The sequence below is a fragment of the Artibeus jamaicensis genome, unplaced genomic scaffold (assembly GCF_021234435.1).
Source record: "Artibeus jamaicensis isolate MK-2021 breed Jamaican fruit bat unplaced genomic scaffold, CSHL_Jam_final scaffold_916, whole genome shotgun sequence".
Taxonomy (NCBI): domain Eukaryota; kingdom Metazoa; phylum Chordata; class Mammalia; order Chiroptera; family Phyllostomidae; genus Artibeus; species Artibeus jamaicensis.
The window spans coordinates 13,317,614-13,331,045 of record NW_026522059.1 but is presented as its reverse complement, the minus strand read 5'-3'; the positions used below and the strand labels follow the sequence as shown (position 1 = coordinate 13,331,045).

General features: G+C 44.4%; 1 protein-coding gene across 1 annotated transcript in view; it reads left to right on the top strand.

Annotated features, from left to right (window-relative positions):
- The window catches only part of DEPTOR (DEP domain containing MTOR interacting protein), a 116,690-nt gene that overhangs the window by 38,987 nt on the left and 64,271 nt on the right, over nucleotides 1-13,432 (top strand). The window contains exons 2-3 of the mRNA XM_037166621.2: nucleotides 709-887; nucleotides 2,046-2,169. Coding sequence (XP_037022516.1) covers nucleotides 709-887; nucleotides 2,046-2,169 — 303 coding nt within the window. The remainder of the gene's footprint in view (nucleotides 1-708; nucleotides 888-2,045; nucleotides 2,170-13,432) is intronic.

The window sequence follows — 13,432 nt, the reverse complement described above, 5'->3', positions numbered from 1 at the left end:
CAGAGAACTCAGTTCCCTCTGTTGGAAGGAAGGGAGGGAGGGAGGAAGGAAGGCTGAGCAATAATAAGTTCTGATGAGATCATTATTATGAACATTAAGTGAGTCGATCTATGTAAAAGTGCTCCAATCAGCACCTGGAACCTGGTGAGCCTCAGGAAGGACTACCCCTTGCCTGTATAAGAAACAAGACCCGTAAAGGCAATGACCTTTGGGTATTTTCCGATGTATGGTTCTAATGCTCAAAAGTGACTAACGGCCAGGTAATAGACACTCATTCGTATTTGTTGTATGAATAAATGAATGCAACTATGGTGGACCCTGATTAATCTGTGATGGAGAGGAAGTACCTGGACTCAGAGTTTTTGTTCTTTGAAGCCATAAGTCCACTGGCAGCGAGATCAAGAGAAGGGAGTGAGGTGGGGGGTGGGGGGACAGCTTTTCTCAGTCTCCTGAGTGACTCTCCTGAGCTCTAGGTCATCTGGTTGTGTTTCTCTCCCATCTCCCTGTGTTACCGCTAGATCTGGGGGTGCAGTCACGCTCGGGGGGCCCTGGGCTCCGACAGGGTGGAAGTCACCCACTGCCATGGAAATATTTGAGTGGTACTCTGGTACCTGCCCAGTTTCCATTCTGCCACCGCCCTCTGGGGTCGGTTTAATCACTTGTGTTGTCACCAAAATTTCTAAACTGATTGCCAAATTTTCTGTCCAGGCTCAGGCTGCATGAAGAAAAGGTTATTAAAGACAGGCGGCATCATCTCAAAACCTACCCAAACTGTTTTGTCGCCAAAGAACTGATCGACTGGCTGATTGAGCACAAGGAGGCTTCCGACAGGGAGACGGCGATTAAACTCATGCAGAAGTTAGCAGACCGGGGCATCATTCATCACGGTGAGCGACGTGGCGGTCAGGGGCACTGAGGGGCAGTGAAGGACTACATCTTGTATTCCAGACTTGACCTTACCCATTTAGGAAATAAAACATTTTACTTTAATTGTCTGCTGTGTACCTCTCCCCAGCTCCATTCCCTTCCTTCCTCCAAGAGGCATTTGGGTTTATTTCCATGGGCTTCTTTATACTTTTCTGTCTATGCATCTCTTAGCAACATATATCATTTTAAATGTTTGAAATCATTATAGCAATGCAAGTGTATTCTTTTGCAGCTTGTTCCCTGCACTTTTGGGGAGACACATCACACTGATAGTGTATCTCCGGCTTCCCACTTTCACCGCTGTGCACACGGTGTGTGTCATTGTGCCGTCACACGTTTCTCCGTGGCCATTTCGGGTTTTTCCAGCTTTCTGCGGTTGCTCTCAAGGGTTCAAAGGATATTCATGAACGCATCTCCTTGAAATCTCTAACCCAGGCCAAGATCTTTCACATACCGTATTTTGCCATGTAAATGCACACCCACATCCTAGTACTGCCCATGTATAATGCTCAGCCTTATTTTCCTCTCAAATTTGGGCAAAAGGGACACATGATACATGGCAAAATACGGTATTCTTTTCCTCTTGGGCTGGTATGCCCAATTGCTACGCATTGTTCAGGTCTCCACTTACATGCACCCTTTTCCGAAAAGCATCCAGTCCCCAAATCCAGAGTACTGGGGTACTGGGTACTCCTCCTTTGACCTCCCAGTATCTCCTCACCTCTCCCATTGCCTCATCACACCGCATTTTAATCACATGTTGACATTTCTCTTTATTGCATTAGATTTCACATTCTTTGTGGTTGACGCCTGCCCGAATATCATGCTCAAGCAGAGTTTGTGGAATGAATGATGAATGGAATTTTGCGACCCTTTTACTAGATAGTAGTGATGATATGATATGATATGATATGATATGATATGATATGATAGCTAATAATACTGAGCACTTACTCTGTTCCAGGTCCCGTGCTCAATACTCTGTGTGCATTAAATCATAGAGTAGTGTGCTTGAGAAATTAGGTAGTAAACATATCTTCATTAGCATTTTAGATATTTTGAGTAATTACATGAGGTTTTTTTTGCTCATTTGCCCCCCTCTGTATATTGTGTTTCAGTGTGTGATGAACACAAGGAATTCAAGGATGTCAAACTCTTCTACCGCTTCAGAAAGGATGACGGCACCTTCCCACTGGACAACGAAGTGAAGGCCTTCATGAGAGGACAGAGGCTGTACGAGAAGTATGTTGCACACGAAAGCCCCCACTGTAACCTTCGCTTGGAGAGAAAAGCAGGGCTATTTTAGTCTTTTATCGTTTTGACTTCAGCCTGGCGCTTCCATGTGGGGTGGTTATATAACTGTTCCTTTAATAATGAGAAAATTTTATCACTCACTTGCTTTTCTTTTCTCCAGAAATTAAGTCAGTTTCATAAGATTCCTAACAAAGAATGTATGTAAATAGTATTTTCTATATTTAGGTCGATTTAACAAAACTCCAGAAGTGAAAACAAAAGGTTGGAGCTTGATGTTTGCCATGGAATGATGAAATATTGTTGTGTAACTTGGAGGCTTAGTTTTGTAAATGGCTAGAGATGCAGTGTCAAGTGCAATGGAAGTTCAAGCTGAGGTCAAGAAATGAGCAGGGAGAGAACCTCAGATAGCAGGGTGATCTATGAGGGAAAACCTCTCAGCTCTTTGAGAAATGAGTCTTCAGTCGCCCGGGAGTATTTGGTTGCTGGATCTCGAATCTCCTCAGTGGTCTCCGAGCTGCAGCTCCTGTTCCATCCTTCCTTCCTTCCTTGTTTGTTTGTTTTTTTCTCCCCTGGGCAACCAGAAGAGAGAGGAGTGCAGGAGCAATGGCACTCCCTTCTTCACTCTGGTTGCCTTTCAGTGTTTCTGGGAGTTGAAATACTTATCACATAAAACAGCCTACTTGACCATGGGTGGGTTGGTGGATGGGGGAGGGGACCCAGGGAGTCAGGTCAAGTAGCATGATGGCTAAGAGCCAGACAGGGTTGGGTTCTAGCCCTGTCACCTTGGCTTTGAAACCTCAGTAACTTCTTTTTGACACTGAAGTAGTGATAGCACCTACCTCCTAGGTGTGTAGTTCAGTGTGGGAATTAAAAGAATAAATTGTAGCAAGTACTCAAGTATTTTAGCTCATTGATTCTTCCTTGTTGTTAGACCCCACCAATGAAAACCAATTCAGTTACTCATGTGACAGTGATGGCCGCCCTGGATTCTGTCCCTCTCCGGTCTCCTGCCCCTGTCCAGGTTCTGCGCGCCTCTGTTTTCCAAGCTGGGATTGTCCAGCCACTTAATGCTCAATATGTACTAGTTCACCTGTCACATGCTGTCAATACTGAACTGTAGAGAAACTCTCATCTCTCTGACTTACATGACTTTGAATGGAAGGGTCCCATCGACACCTCCATTGTCTTCCTGACTGTATACAAGTTTTCTTGCTGTTTCTTTTCCTTTCTCAGTTCCTTCTGGAGAATTCTAGCAGGTGCTAGGTGTTTAGATTACCGTGGTAGTCCCTTCCAGGAGTGTCCAACCTTTCAGCATCTCTGGGCCACACTGGAAGAAGAGTTGTCTTGGGCTACACATTAAATACATTGTGATATGTAATCACAAAAAAAAATCTTGTAGAATTTTAAGTAAATTTACGGTTTTGTGTTGGGCTGCATTCATAGCCGTCCTGGGCTTCATGCAGCTCATGGGCCATGGGTTGGACACCCCTGCATAAGATTCTGTGTTCTCGAAGACATACATGTCACTTCCAAGGAAGGAAGCCAAGGGGTTCTCTAACCCTATTCCAAGGGTGAGCAGTAACTGAAAATGTCTGATACAGAACTGTTCTTGCTACAGGCTGGGTAATGGGTATGATGGCAATGCCAGAATAAGAAAAGGTAGAGAAAGTTGTCATACCTTCTAGAAAACAGACTTCTCCAGCCTCACCTTCCGTTGCTTCTCCCCTTCCATCCTATGTGCTGTTCATGCTGAACTACGTGCCTCTGGACCATCCGGGGCTCCTCTGCGCCTTCAGGCCCTTTATTAATGCACTAATTATACAACAAAAATTCACTGAGCCCCTACTGCATGCCAAGCATAATTATAGGCCCTGGAAACATGCCGTGGACCCAAAGACAGACGAAGCCTCTGCCCCAGTGGAAGAGGTGGACGTTAAATGGGTGTCACATGAAGAAGAATGCGGTAGAATTCATGGTTTTCAGTGCTAGAAAGAAAAGAGACTTCCTGGAGGTGGTGAGGTATTGTAGAGAAGAGGGTCGGGAAGACACTCCTGCAAAGGTGACATTTGGGTGAAGTGAGCCTTGCAGATATATTCGGTAGCAGAGCATCCCTGAGAGAGGGCACAACAAGGGCAAAGGCTCGGAAGCAGGAACGTGCTTGGTGCGTCTTGTGTCAGTAAGGAGACCAGAGTGTCAGAGAGAGCAGGAGGAATAAGGGAGAACAGTAGGAGATGGGTTGGAGCCAGATCACAGAAGGCCGTGATAGGAATCGAGGACTTTATTTTTAGTATAATGGGAAACCATGGAGAGCAGGGAGTGGAGACGTGGCATTCTCCACAGGACTCCCACCCCGTTCCCTAGCTCACGCCGACTCTCCAGCAGCCTCACAAACTTGCCTGCCCCGGGACCTTCAGCAGGCTGCCAAACCTCGCTGATCTGCAGTCTCAAATGGAGACATGGCGGGACCCACATGGAAAGGCTGTTTGGGCCTTAAATGGAACACAGTCTGTACAATGCTAAGCACGGTGCTTGACTCAGCGTGAGAGCCCAAGGAATGTTAGCTGTCGCTCTTAGCATAGTAAACAAGAATATAAATGAATGGCACCTGTTATTTTCATATTATTTTAAAATTTAGCCTAGCATAGCCGTGAGGAGTTGGGAAGCCAGGCTCCCTGGGTGCGAATCCTGGTTCTTGCCCTTTGGACATGTGGTCTCACGTCTCGGGGCCTCCATTTGGCCATCTAGTAAGTGGAGAGATGGATTGTGTCGACCTCATAGGCTTCTCGTGGGCAGTAAGTAAGTGAACTACTTTTTTAAGCACATGCGACGGGGCTGACCTCAGCGTGATTGCATCCTGGGGCTTACCCCCTGCTGCCATCTGGAAGGGAGCGTGGGAGGGAGGGTGTGTGATCCGGGATCACAGCCCAGACTTTGTCACTTTGAGGAATTCATCTGAGCGTGTCCGGGGCACAGTGCCCTTTCACCAACAAGGTTTCACTAAACCTTCACCGTGGACTTGAACATGTGGATACTAAGGCATGACTTCTCTCCAGGAGAGGCTTACCATTTCCCACTTAATTTTGCATAAGCACAAACATCCCAGACACACAGCCACACACATAACCCACGTTGTCCCAAACAGTACACTTTCTAGTTTTCAAGTAAAACCTTTGTAAGCAGGATAAATATGTGTAACTTAAAAGAACAGCATCGAATCCATGCATCCTCCCTTTACGTGGTGGAAGATGTTTGAGGTGTCTGCACCAAACTAAAAAACTTGATTATCTTTTCAGCAGTTAGCAAAATAAATATCTTTAAGAAAAAAGTTGGACTAAGGATTTGTAAAGTGTTCTGTAGACTGATAAACAGAATTAGCTATACAAGAGAATGCAAGTTTGAGGTATAATTTGGACTTTTCTTACCAAAACTAATAGTTGAAATGCTCATTTTGAACTAAGATTTCATTCAAGCATGGGTCTAAGAGATTTCTCAGTTCTAATTTCACCTCAGTCTTAAGTGGAGTTAATGCTCTTCCACATCTGGTACAGAAAGACATTGGCTTACTTGTTTATCTAAAGGGCTTTTGGTTTTCTCAACAGCAGTTCTCTCTCCATCCCCTAGAAGTCTGTTTTTTTCAGCCTAGGAGTGTTGACCTGATTGAAGAATTGGTTTAAATGCCCATAGGCCATTCAATCTCTGTTGGGTCCCTACTGCTCCCATTACATTCTCTCCTCCACGGACGGAAGAGGAATAGAAGGGAGAAACTGTCCACAGGGGAAGGCCCTTTTTCGAGTTTTATCTTATCAGAGGTTACCATGTGACCCTGGGATCTTTTTCCTGTTCCCTCCCAGCACCTGGCACAATAAATATTTTCTGAGCGAACAAAGGACTCTGCAGACCGGGATGGCTGTTAGCTGCTGAACTCCTACCGAGACAGTGACCGAGAGCTTGCTTTTAATGACAAGCAGCGATAACAAAGAGTTGTACCTTTGTCTCGCCTCTTCAGAATTTACAAAGCATCTTATACACTAACATGTTTGGTCCTCTGTGAGCTGTACCCAGCAGGCACAGTTAATCTCATGGTAGAGGTGGGGGCAGGGCATGAGCTGGAGAGAGGTTTAATGAATGATGTCACCCTAGATCATGGAGCTGGAGTAAAAAAAAAAGTCTCTAAGCTTTTGACTCCATCTTATTCCATTTCTGGTATAGGCGTGTTTTTCAGACTGAGATCCTGAGTTCTGCAAATTGATTCAAAATCTGTGCGCAAAATAGGTTTTAATTATTTTGCAGACTTTAATAAAAATACTCTCTAGTATGTTGTGTACAATATCTTCACAGTTTACCTATGCTGCTCAATTAATCAGCAGCTTCATAGACTCTTGCGATAAACGAGTCCTGCCTTCTCCGTTTATTTGAAGAATGTCCAAAGATTGCAGTGTAAGTGGGTCAAAAGTGGTTACCTTTTGCAGCCACTTATCTGGATGACAGGGGTTGATCATGACACAGCGTAACTAATTGCAAGAACTGTTAAGTGTCTTGAGACTTTATCCTATTTGTAAGAGAACAAAGAAGTTGGCCATCATTTATTGCATGGGTGCTAGCAGAAGACATAAGACCCCTGGGTTAGGGACCAAGGACAGTTCATTACCTTTAGCTGTAGTGCTACAATATCATCATTTTCTGGAACCAGTTCTCCGAGCCTTGGTTCCCACGGAACAGTCCAGCACCTGCCTGGGCTGGGTGACGCACAGTGGAAGCCCAAGCTGAGCAACCTGAATCTTTTGTAATAGTCTTCAAGCAGACCTGCTCTCTGGCCTAGCAGGAGGCATTATCTGTGTTATACTGGACCACAGGCAGATCTGCCCCTTCGTTCCAGAGGAGAGACATCACCTTTATCTTCCCAGGCTACTCGTTATGCAAACAGTTTTGAAAAGGTAGTCCAGAACATAAGCTGTCATGCTTCTGTTTGTGAGGTAGGAAGAGATCTTGGAGTCTCCCAACAACTAAAACAATCTGCACAAATTAAAGGGCCATCATCGCTTCTTACAGGGTGTTTAACAACTTCAGAACAAAAGTTTCTGTAGTTTTATTCAGCGTACAGAGGAGAGTTAAAAAAACAAAATTCAATGGAGTAAACTGGAAAATCTAATTGGCTTTGTTAAGTGAGTCACGAATTGGGCAGCTTCCCATCCAGCCACTGGAAGCTTTGTACAAAATGGAAGATATTTTCTTGGAAGAAGAGTGGATCCAGGGAGCTATTAGTGACAGAAAAGAAAGGATTATTTTGGGCAGGACATCTCTTCTTTGGGGACAGACAAGGGTTTTTATCATGCAGATTGCCTCTTCTTTCCCTAGGGGATGGGGAGGGCCATTGGTGGTTGACCCGAAAGTTCCGTACTGGTTAATTAAGGTTCTGGGAGGGGTTGAAACTACAATTAGATTAGGTATTGAGATGTGGGGCTTGTGGTTTTTTCTTCAACAGGAATGGGAGAGGCAGCAGAGTAAACCTGGAGATTCTGATGATGATGAAAGCAACACACTTAGGGCTTATTGTGTATCAAGCACTTTATTGTCTCAACACGTGCACTGTCTCATTAAAGCCTTGTTCTAAACCAACACTGTTACACGGATGAATATTGTCATTCTCCTTTTGGCAAATAAGGAAATTGAGGTGAGAGAGGTATACTAAATTGCTTAACTTCACACAGCGAGACAGCACAGGGAACATTTTGAATCCCAGTTTCCAGTTCCAAAGCCCACGATCTTAAATTAACTCTTTTTCAGTCTGCAAAGATCCTACAGCTTCAATACAGGGGAAAGCGATCGCAAAAACCACTAAATAGTGGTAAACCATAAGCAACTTAATAGATTTTTTAATGGGCCTGAAAAAAGTGTTCTCCTGGCTCTTGCTAAGTTTTTGGACCTGGTTTTGGAAATCGCGTTCTCCTGGCTGTGTCTTCACAATGCCACCGTCCCCTTCCTACACAGTCAATGGCAATGGTATTAGAGCTTTGTTCACATGTACAGCAGGTAGCAGGTCAGCTGTGCTTGGCAGAAGTCAACAGCCCTATATTGTCACCTAAACATTTCTAGCCCTGGTTGGTTATTTAGAAATGCCTTGATTTAAAGGTAAACACCTTGCTGCTTCCACAGTAGATTGGATTGGTCGATGGAGATTGAAGGTGCTGGCTCCTCCTGCCAGGATTTCCTGATCCTGTGTAATTGCAAGGCTGTGAGTCAAGTCTCTGTAACATTGACTTTTGCCAGTCTCTCTCTTTAATTACTTTTCAACTTGGTAGGGTGAAAAACCCATTTAAGATTTCTGGAGTTGGAGAGGCATGAGGCAGAGTTCTTTCCCTGCCACTGACCAAGACATTCAGCCTTTCTAAGGCCATTTTTCATCTGTAAAATGGTAACAAAATGCCTAGTACGTATCTCAGGACTAAATGAGATAAAAGTCTGTGGAGTTTCATTGAATGCAGGGCATGTTATGTTTCTAATACATAAGAAAAATGCATGTAGTCAAGGTATCCTTGTGTTACCGGACCTGCATTAAAAAAAACAAAAAACAAAACATGTCTTGATGCACTGGAATTGTTTTCAGCATGATAAGATGGCAGGGTATGTCTGTTTTCCAGGTCTCTCCTCTACCCTTTTCCCACCTGCCATGACCCCCGCAGGCTGATGCATGCGGATTGCATGCAACAGGCCCCAATGCAAGTGACTAGACTAGTGGGAGGCCCTAGCAGCCAGTAGGCGGGAGGGAGGACAGTGAGGTCAGAATATTTGTTTCCCTGCTCCTTCCAGCTAATGAAGGGCAGAGCTCCTGTCCAGCAGCCCTTTCCTGACATGTGTCTGGTACAGGCTCTGGAAGTTGCCCTCTCCCGCTAAGCCTGAAGTTGTTAGTGATCTCCACCATCTGCTCATCTGGGAGCCTCACCATCCCTGTTAGCTTCCCTTACCCCTGCCCATAGCTTTAGTTCTTTTGTTATAAACTACCTTTCATCAGCCCCTTCGCACATTCCTGTGGTTTCCTGTTGGGACCCTGACTGACACAGCTGGGATATCCACCTGGGAACTGAAATGAGTTGTATCCTCTCTTGAATGGAGAGGAAGGCAGAAAGGTCCACACCATATCAGTGGAGAAGGCATGTGCTCTTGCTGTTTGTTTTTTTGAGAGTGTACCAGGCATGATGTGATGGTTAGAATTGCCACAGGTTTCTCAGAGTGTACCAGGTGTGATGTGATGGTTAGAATTGGCACAGGGCCCTCTCACTAGTCACTGTTGTATGAGTATGAAGTGGGTTGGATTACAATGAATTATTTTGGCCCCTTCTCTGCTCCTGTGTCACTCTGGGTTCCAGCCTAGCAACCAGAGCTGCCCTCTCTCCAAGATGATGCTTTTGGTGATGATGGTTCAGTCTCTCTGCCTTGACTGGAAGCTCTTGGATGTCCTGACCTTGAAAGCATATACAACTTCAGAGCCTCAATGTCTAGCATGTGCCCAAGAAATGTTTGTTGAAGAGATGAATAGATACACGGATGCATGGTCATTCTTATTTAGGAAAGAAGCCAGTGGGAAAGCCCTTTATCCCCAACCTATGGAACGTTTAGAGTGAAACCATTAGTCTGTATTTGCTCCTGTAAGATCATCCCGATTGTATTTACTCATTGTCAGTTCTAATGCTAAACATTCAAAGGACAGGAATTATAATTGTGGTCATTGTTTACTGAGCACTTCTGAGCTCAAGACACCATCCTAAGTAGTTTTCACAACTTATTTTATTTTATTTTTGTAATTCTTCCTACACCTCTCAGAGGGAGAGATTTTCACCGTCAATTTACAGGTAAGGAAAGTGAGTTCGGGACGGGCTAAGTACCATGCTTCAAATCTCCGGTTCCTAAAGAGCGCTCCTGGCCCAAAGTTGCTCCTAGTGCAGGCTTCGTATTTCCCTATAATTGGTGTTAAAAATTAAAAATTTAAATTCCTAGGGTGAACCTGCAGACATCGAACACCGCCTCTAGCGTGTTCTTTGAACCCACTGACGAGTTGACACCCAGTGTCATTTTATTCCGTCTGGAAGAGATTAAGAATCCAGAGTCTTTTCTAAAGGAAATAACTCTTGTTTGTTTTGAAGTGTGGACATTCTAGAGTGAATGGATCACGGGGGATGGGACAGGGCTTGGCTGCCCCAAACATTCTGCAACAAAGGGGGGAAAATAACACGCAGAGTAGCAGGGGGGGGGGACCCTCTGAGAGAAGAGGCAGAGACTGAGCAAAGTACAAGCGGGTCTGGTCTGAGGGATACAGATGGAGGGTGGGGTGGGAGGGGGTGGGGGTCCTTCCATTTTTTTTCAAGCTCTGTGTGAGGCTCCCTGGGTAAGCGGCTTTGTCTTTAAAGGCAGAGACGCTTCCAAAAAGCATAGTTGCTATGTTGTTTTCCTTGCTTCGTTTGCTAAATGAAAGCACCCCTACTTAATTATGGTTTTTTTTTTTCACACAGAGCTGGGGAGTGTAAGCAAAGGCATTGTTCCGCCAAATGAAAAAAAAAAAAGCACCAAGTGACAAAAAGCATTTAGTAATTTCACAGCCCCTAACAAAAGAGAGTCTCAGTCAGAGAGAAAGAAAATCCAAATAACATTTTTAACTTCATGAACGTTAAATTTGTTGTTAAACTTCCACTATAAAGTTAAATGTATTGACGTGTAATATATATAAAGTTGCCGTATCGTAAGTGTGCGGTTGAATATTCAAATTTTCATAAACTGAACATGCTTATGAAGCCACCACGCAAAGAGTATTTTTAAAAAATTGCGTTCTGTATGCCACCATCGTTTAACATCCTAAGTAAAATTAACTTTTGCACCAGCATTATTAGCCTTCTCTGGAATAGAAAAGATCCTTTTAAGAAATTGAACCTCTTTGGCTTCTTTATGTTTCACCCTCCACTTGAATGGCATCTCCTTTCCCAGAGTCGTGGAATCAGCTCTTCTGGCCCGTTTGGAGAACTGCCCCCCGATGAGTACTGACAGGTGTTGACAGGGGTCACTCTCGGGTGTGTGTGTGTGTGCACAGTTGTGCGTATCTTTTGTTCACCTCTACTGCGTGCCAGGTGATATGCTAGACGCTTTGTACAGATTAGGTCTAATTTTCACCGTTGGGGCAAAGCATTATTACCCTCATCACAAACAGAACAAATCTAGGATTACAGAGCCCAGGTGGACATCAAGTTCAGAGAGTCAAATCCAAGCTCGCTTCCCATTGCCACTGTCTCTTGGGAACTGTTCGTGTTCATAGGCAAGAGAGGAAGAGATGGTAATCAACTAGCTCACTTCCACATTCCTCTGGCGTGGCACCGGGGTATTGTTTTGTGCTCCTTATAGTTCCTTCCTGCACTAGCCCAGATAGATTCAGACAGACCGAAGTCTGACCTTTCCATCACATTTCACTGCTCCATGGTAACAGACGCCTGAGAGCTGGTTCGTATCCACGTGAACAACAGTTTGTGGGGTGTTTCTTTCTCCCTGTACCCCTAGACTGAGCTTCGCATTGGTCCTTTGGTCCTGATGACTCTCCCCTGGTGTCCAGCAGGTGGGGGAAATCAGAGTTGTATCAGGGCAGCCTCGGGCTTTCAGGAACTTTGTTTCTCTTGCTTCCTCTTGGTCTTCCAGAGTAGGCACCTCGACTCATTCTGTGTACAGCTAGTGACCAGCCAGAGCGGGGTTAAGTGCTGATACAGTTGTTGAGCTGAAAGCACAGCTGTCATGATAAAGAGGGGACTGATCTTCATACCAGAGGGCCATTGTGTGAGGGCCCTTCGTACCTGAGGGCCTGGTCTCAGAATTTGTCCTTTCACCAGGAGGCTCTGAAGCCTTTTGGACAGAATGGCTGCCTATCTCCCAAGCTTATCCCATTCTACTTTGTAGTTCCTCCCAGCCCCACCCCTGCCCCACCCTTCCCCACCCTGCCCCTACTCAATACCAAACTGCGTGTCCTGCTGGCTGCTTCTTAAGCCTGTGTCCCGACACCGTCTCTCAAAGCCAACTCCCATCTCCTTAACCTGGAGCTACAAAGGTCCCTCTGGTAGACCTAGGCATTTCATTCCCTGCTTCCCTTGCATTCTGCATGTACTTCTTGTTCTGTTTTAGTGTTTAACAGCCTTGCACATAGGCTTCTAATGTTTACTGCCCCACTGGATGGTGGGTGTGAAGTGGCGTGGTTTGGATTCGCAGATCCCTGATGAATAATGATGCCTAGTGTCTTTCTATTTGCTTATTGGCCATTTGTATATCTTCTTTAGTCTCATGAGACATTTGCCCGCTGTTACGTTGGGTGATTTGTCTTTTTATTATTGAGTTTTACATAGGCTTTATGTATTCTGGATGCAAATCCATTATCAGACATAAGATCTGCTAATATTTTCACCCATCTGGTGAGTTGCCATTTCACTTTTTTGCCAGTATCTTTAAAGCATAAAATTCTGACATAGTCTAATTTATTTATTTATTCTGACATAGTCTATCTATCTATCTATCTATCTATCTATTTATTTTGGCCCATGTGCTTTTAGTGTTGTATCTAAGCATTCTTTGTCAAATCCAAGGTTGTAAAGATTACTCTTATGTTTTCTTATAAAAGATTTATGGTTTTATCTCTTACATTTAGGTCTTTCCTATATTTTGAGTTATTTTTTTGTGCAGAGTATGAGGCAGGTGTCCACCTTTGTTCTGTCACGTGTGACTCTAATAGTCCCAGCACCATTTGTTGAAAAGACGATTCTTCTTCCATTGGCTGGCCTCGGCACCTTGTCAAAAAGCCACCGACCGTAAGCGTCTCAAGGCCGTGATTTTAAATCTGTTTTAAGGGAGGTAGTTTTATGATTGGACAGTGTAAGACCTTGGTGGAGAAAAAATTGCAGAGACTGTCCTGCTTCCACTTTCACGGCATTCCCACAGACAGAGTGGCTCTGCTGTTACCAGCCCTATAACCTCTTGTCGTTGTATTCAGTTTTTCACCAGTTTTCTTTTAACTGTGTTTTCCCTGGTTGGTGTTGTCTTCAATTGTTCTTCATTACTTTATTTTACCCCTCCTAAAGTTTTTCATTACCTTCCTTTCTTTCTTTGTTTTCGACACTAAATCCTTCTATTTTCTAATAACTATAGGAGCCTCCAAAATAAATAATAACCACTCTTTTAAAAAGAGCTTTTATAATGTGTTTGAGAACCCAGTTCCCTTGACAGTTGTTTGAAA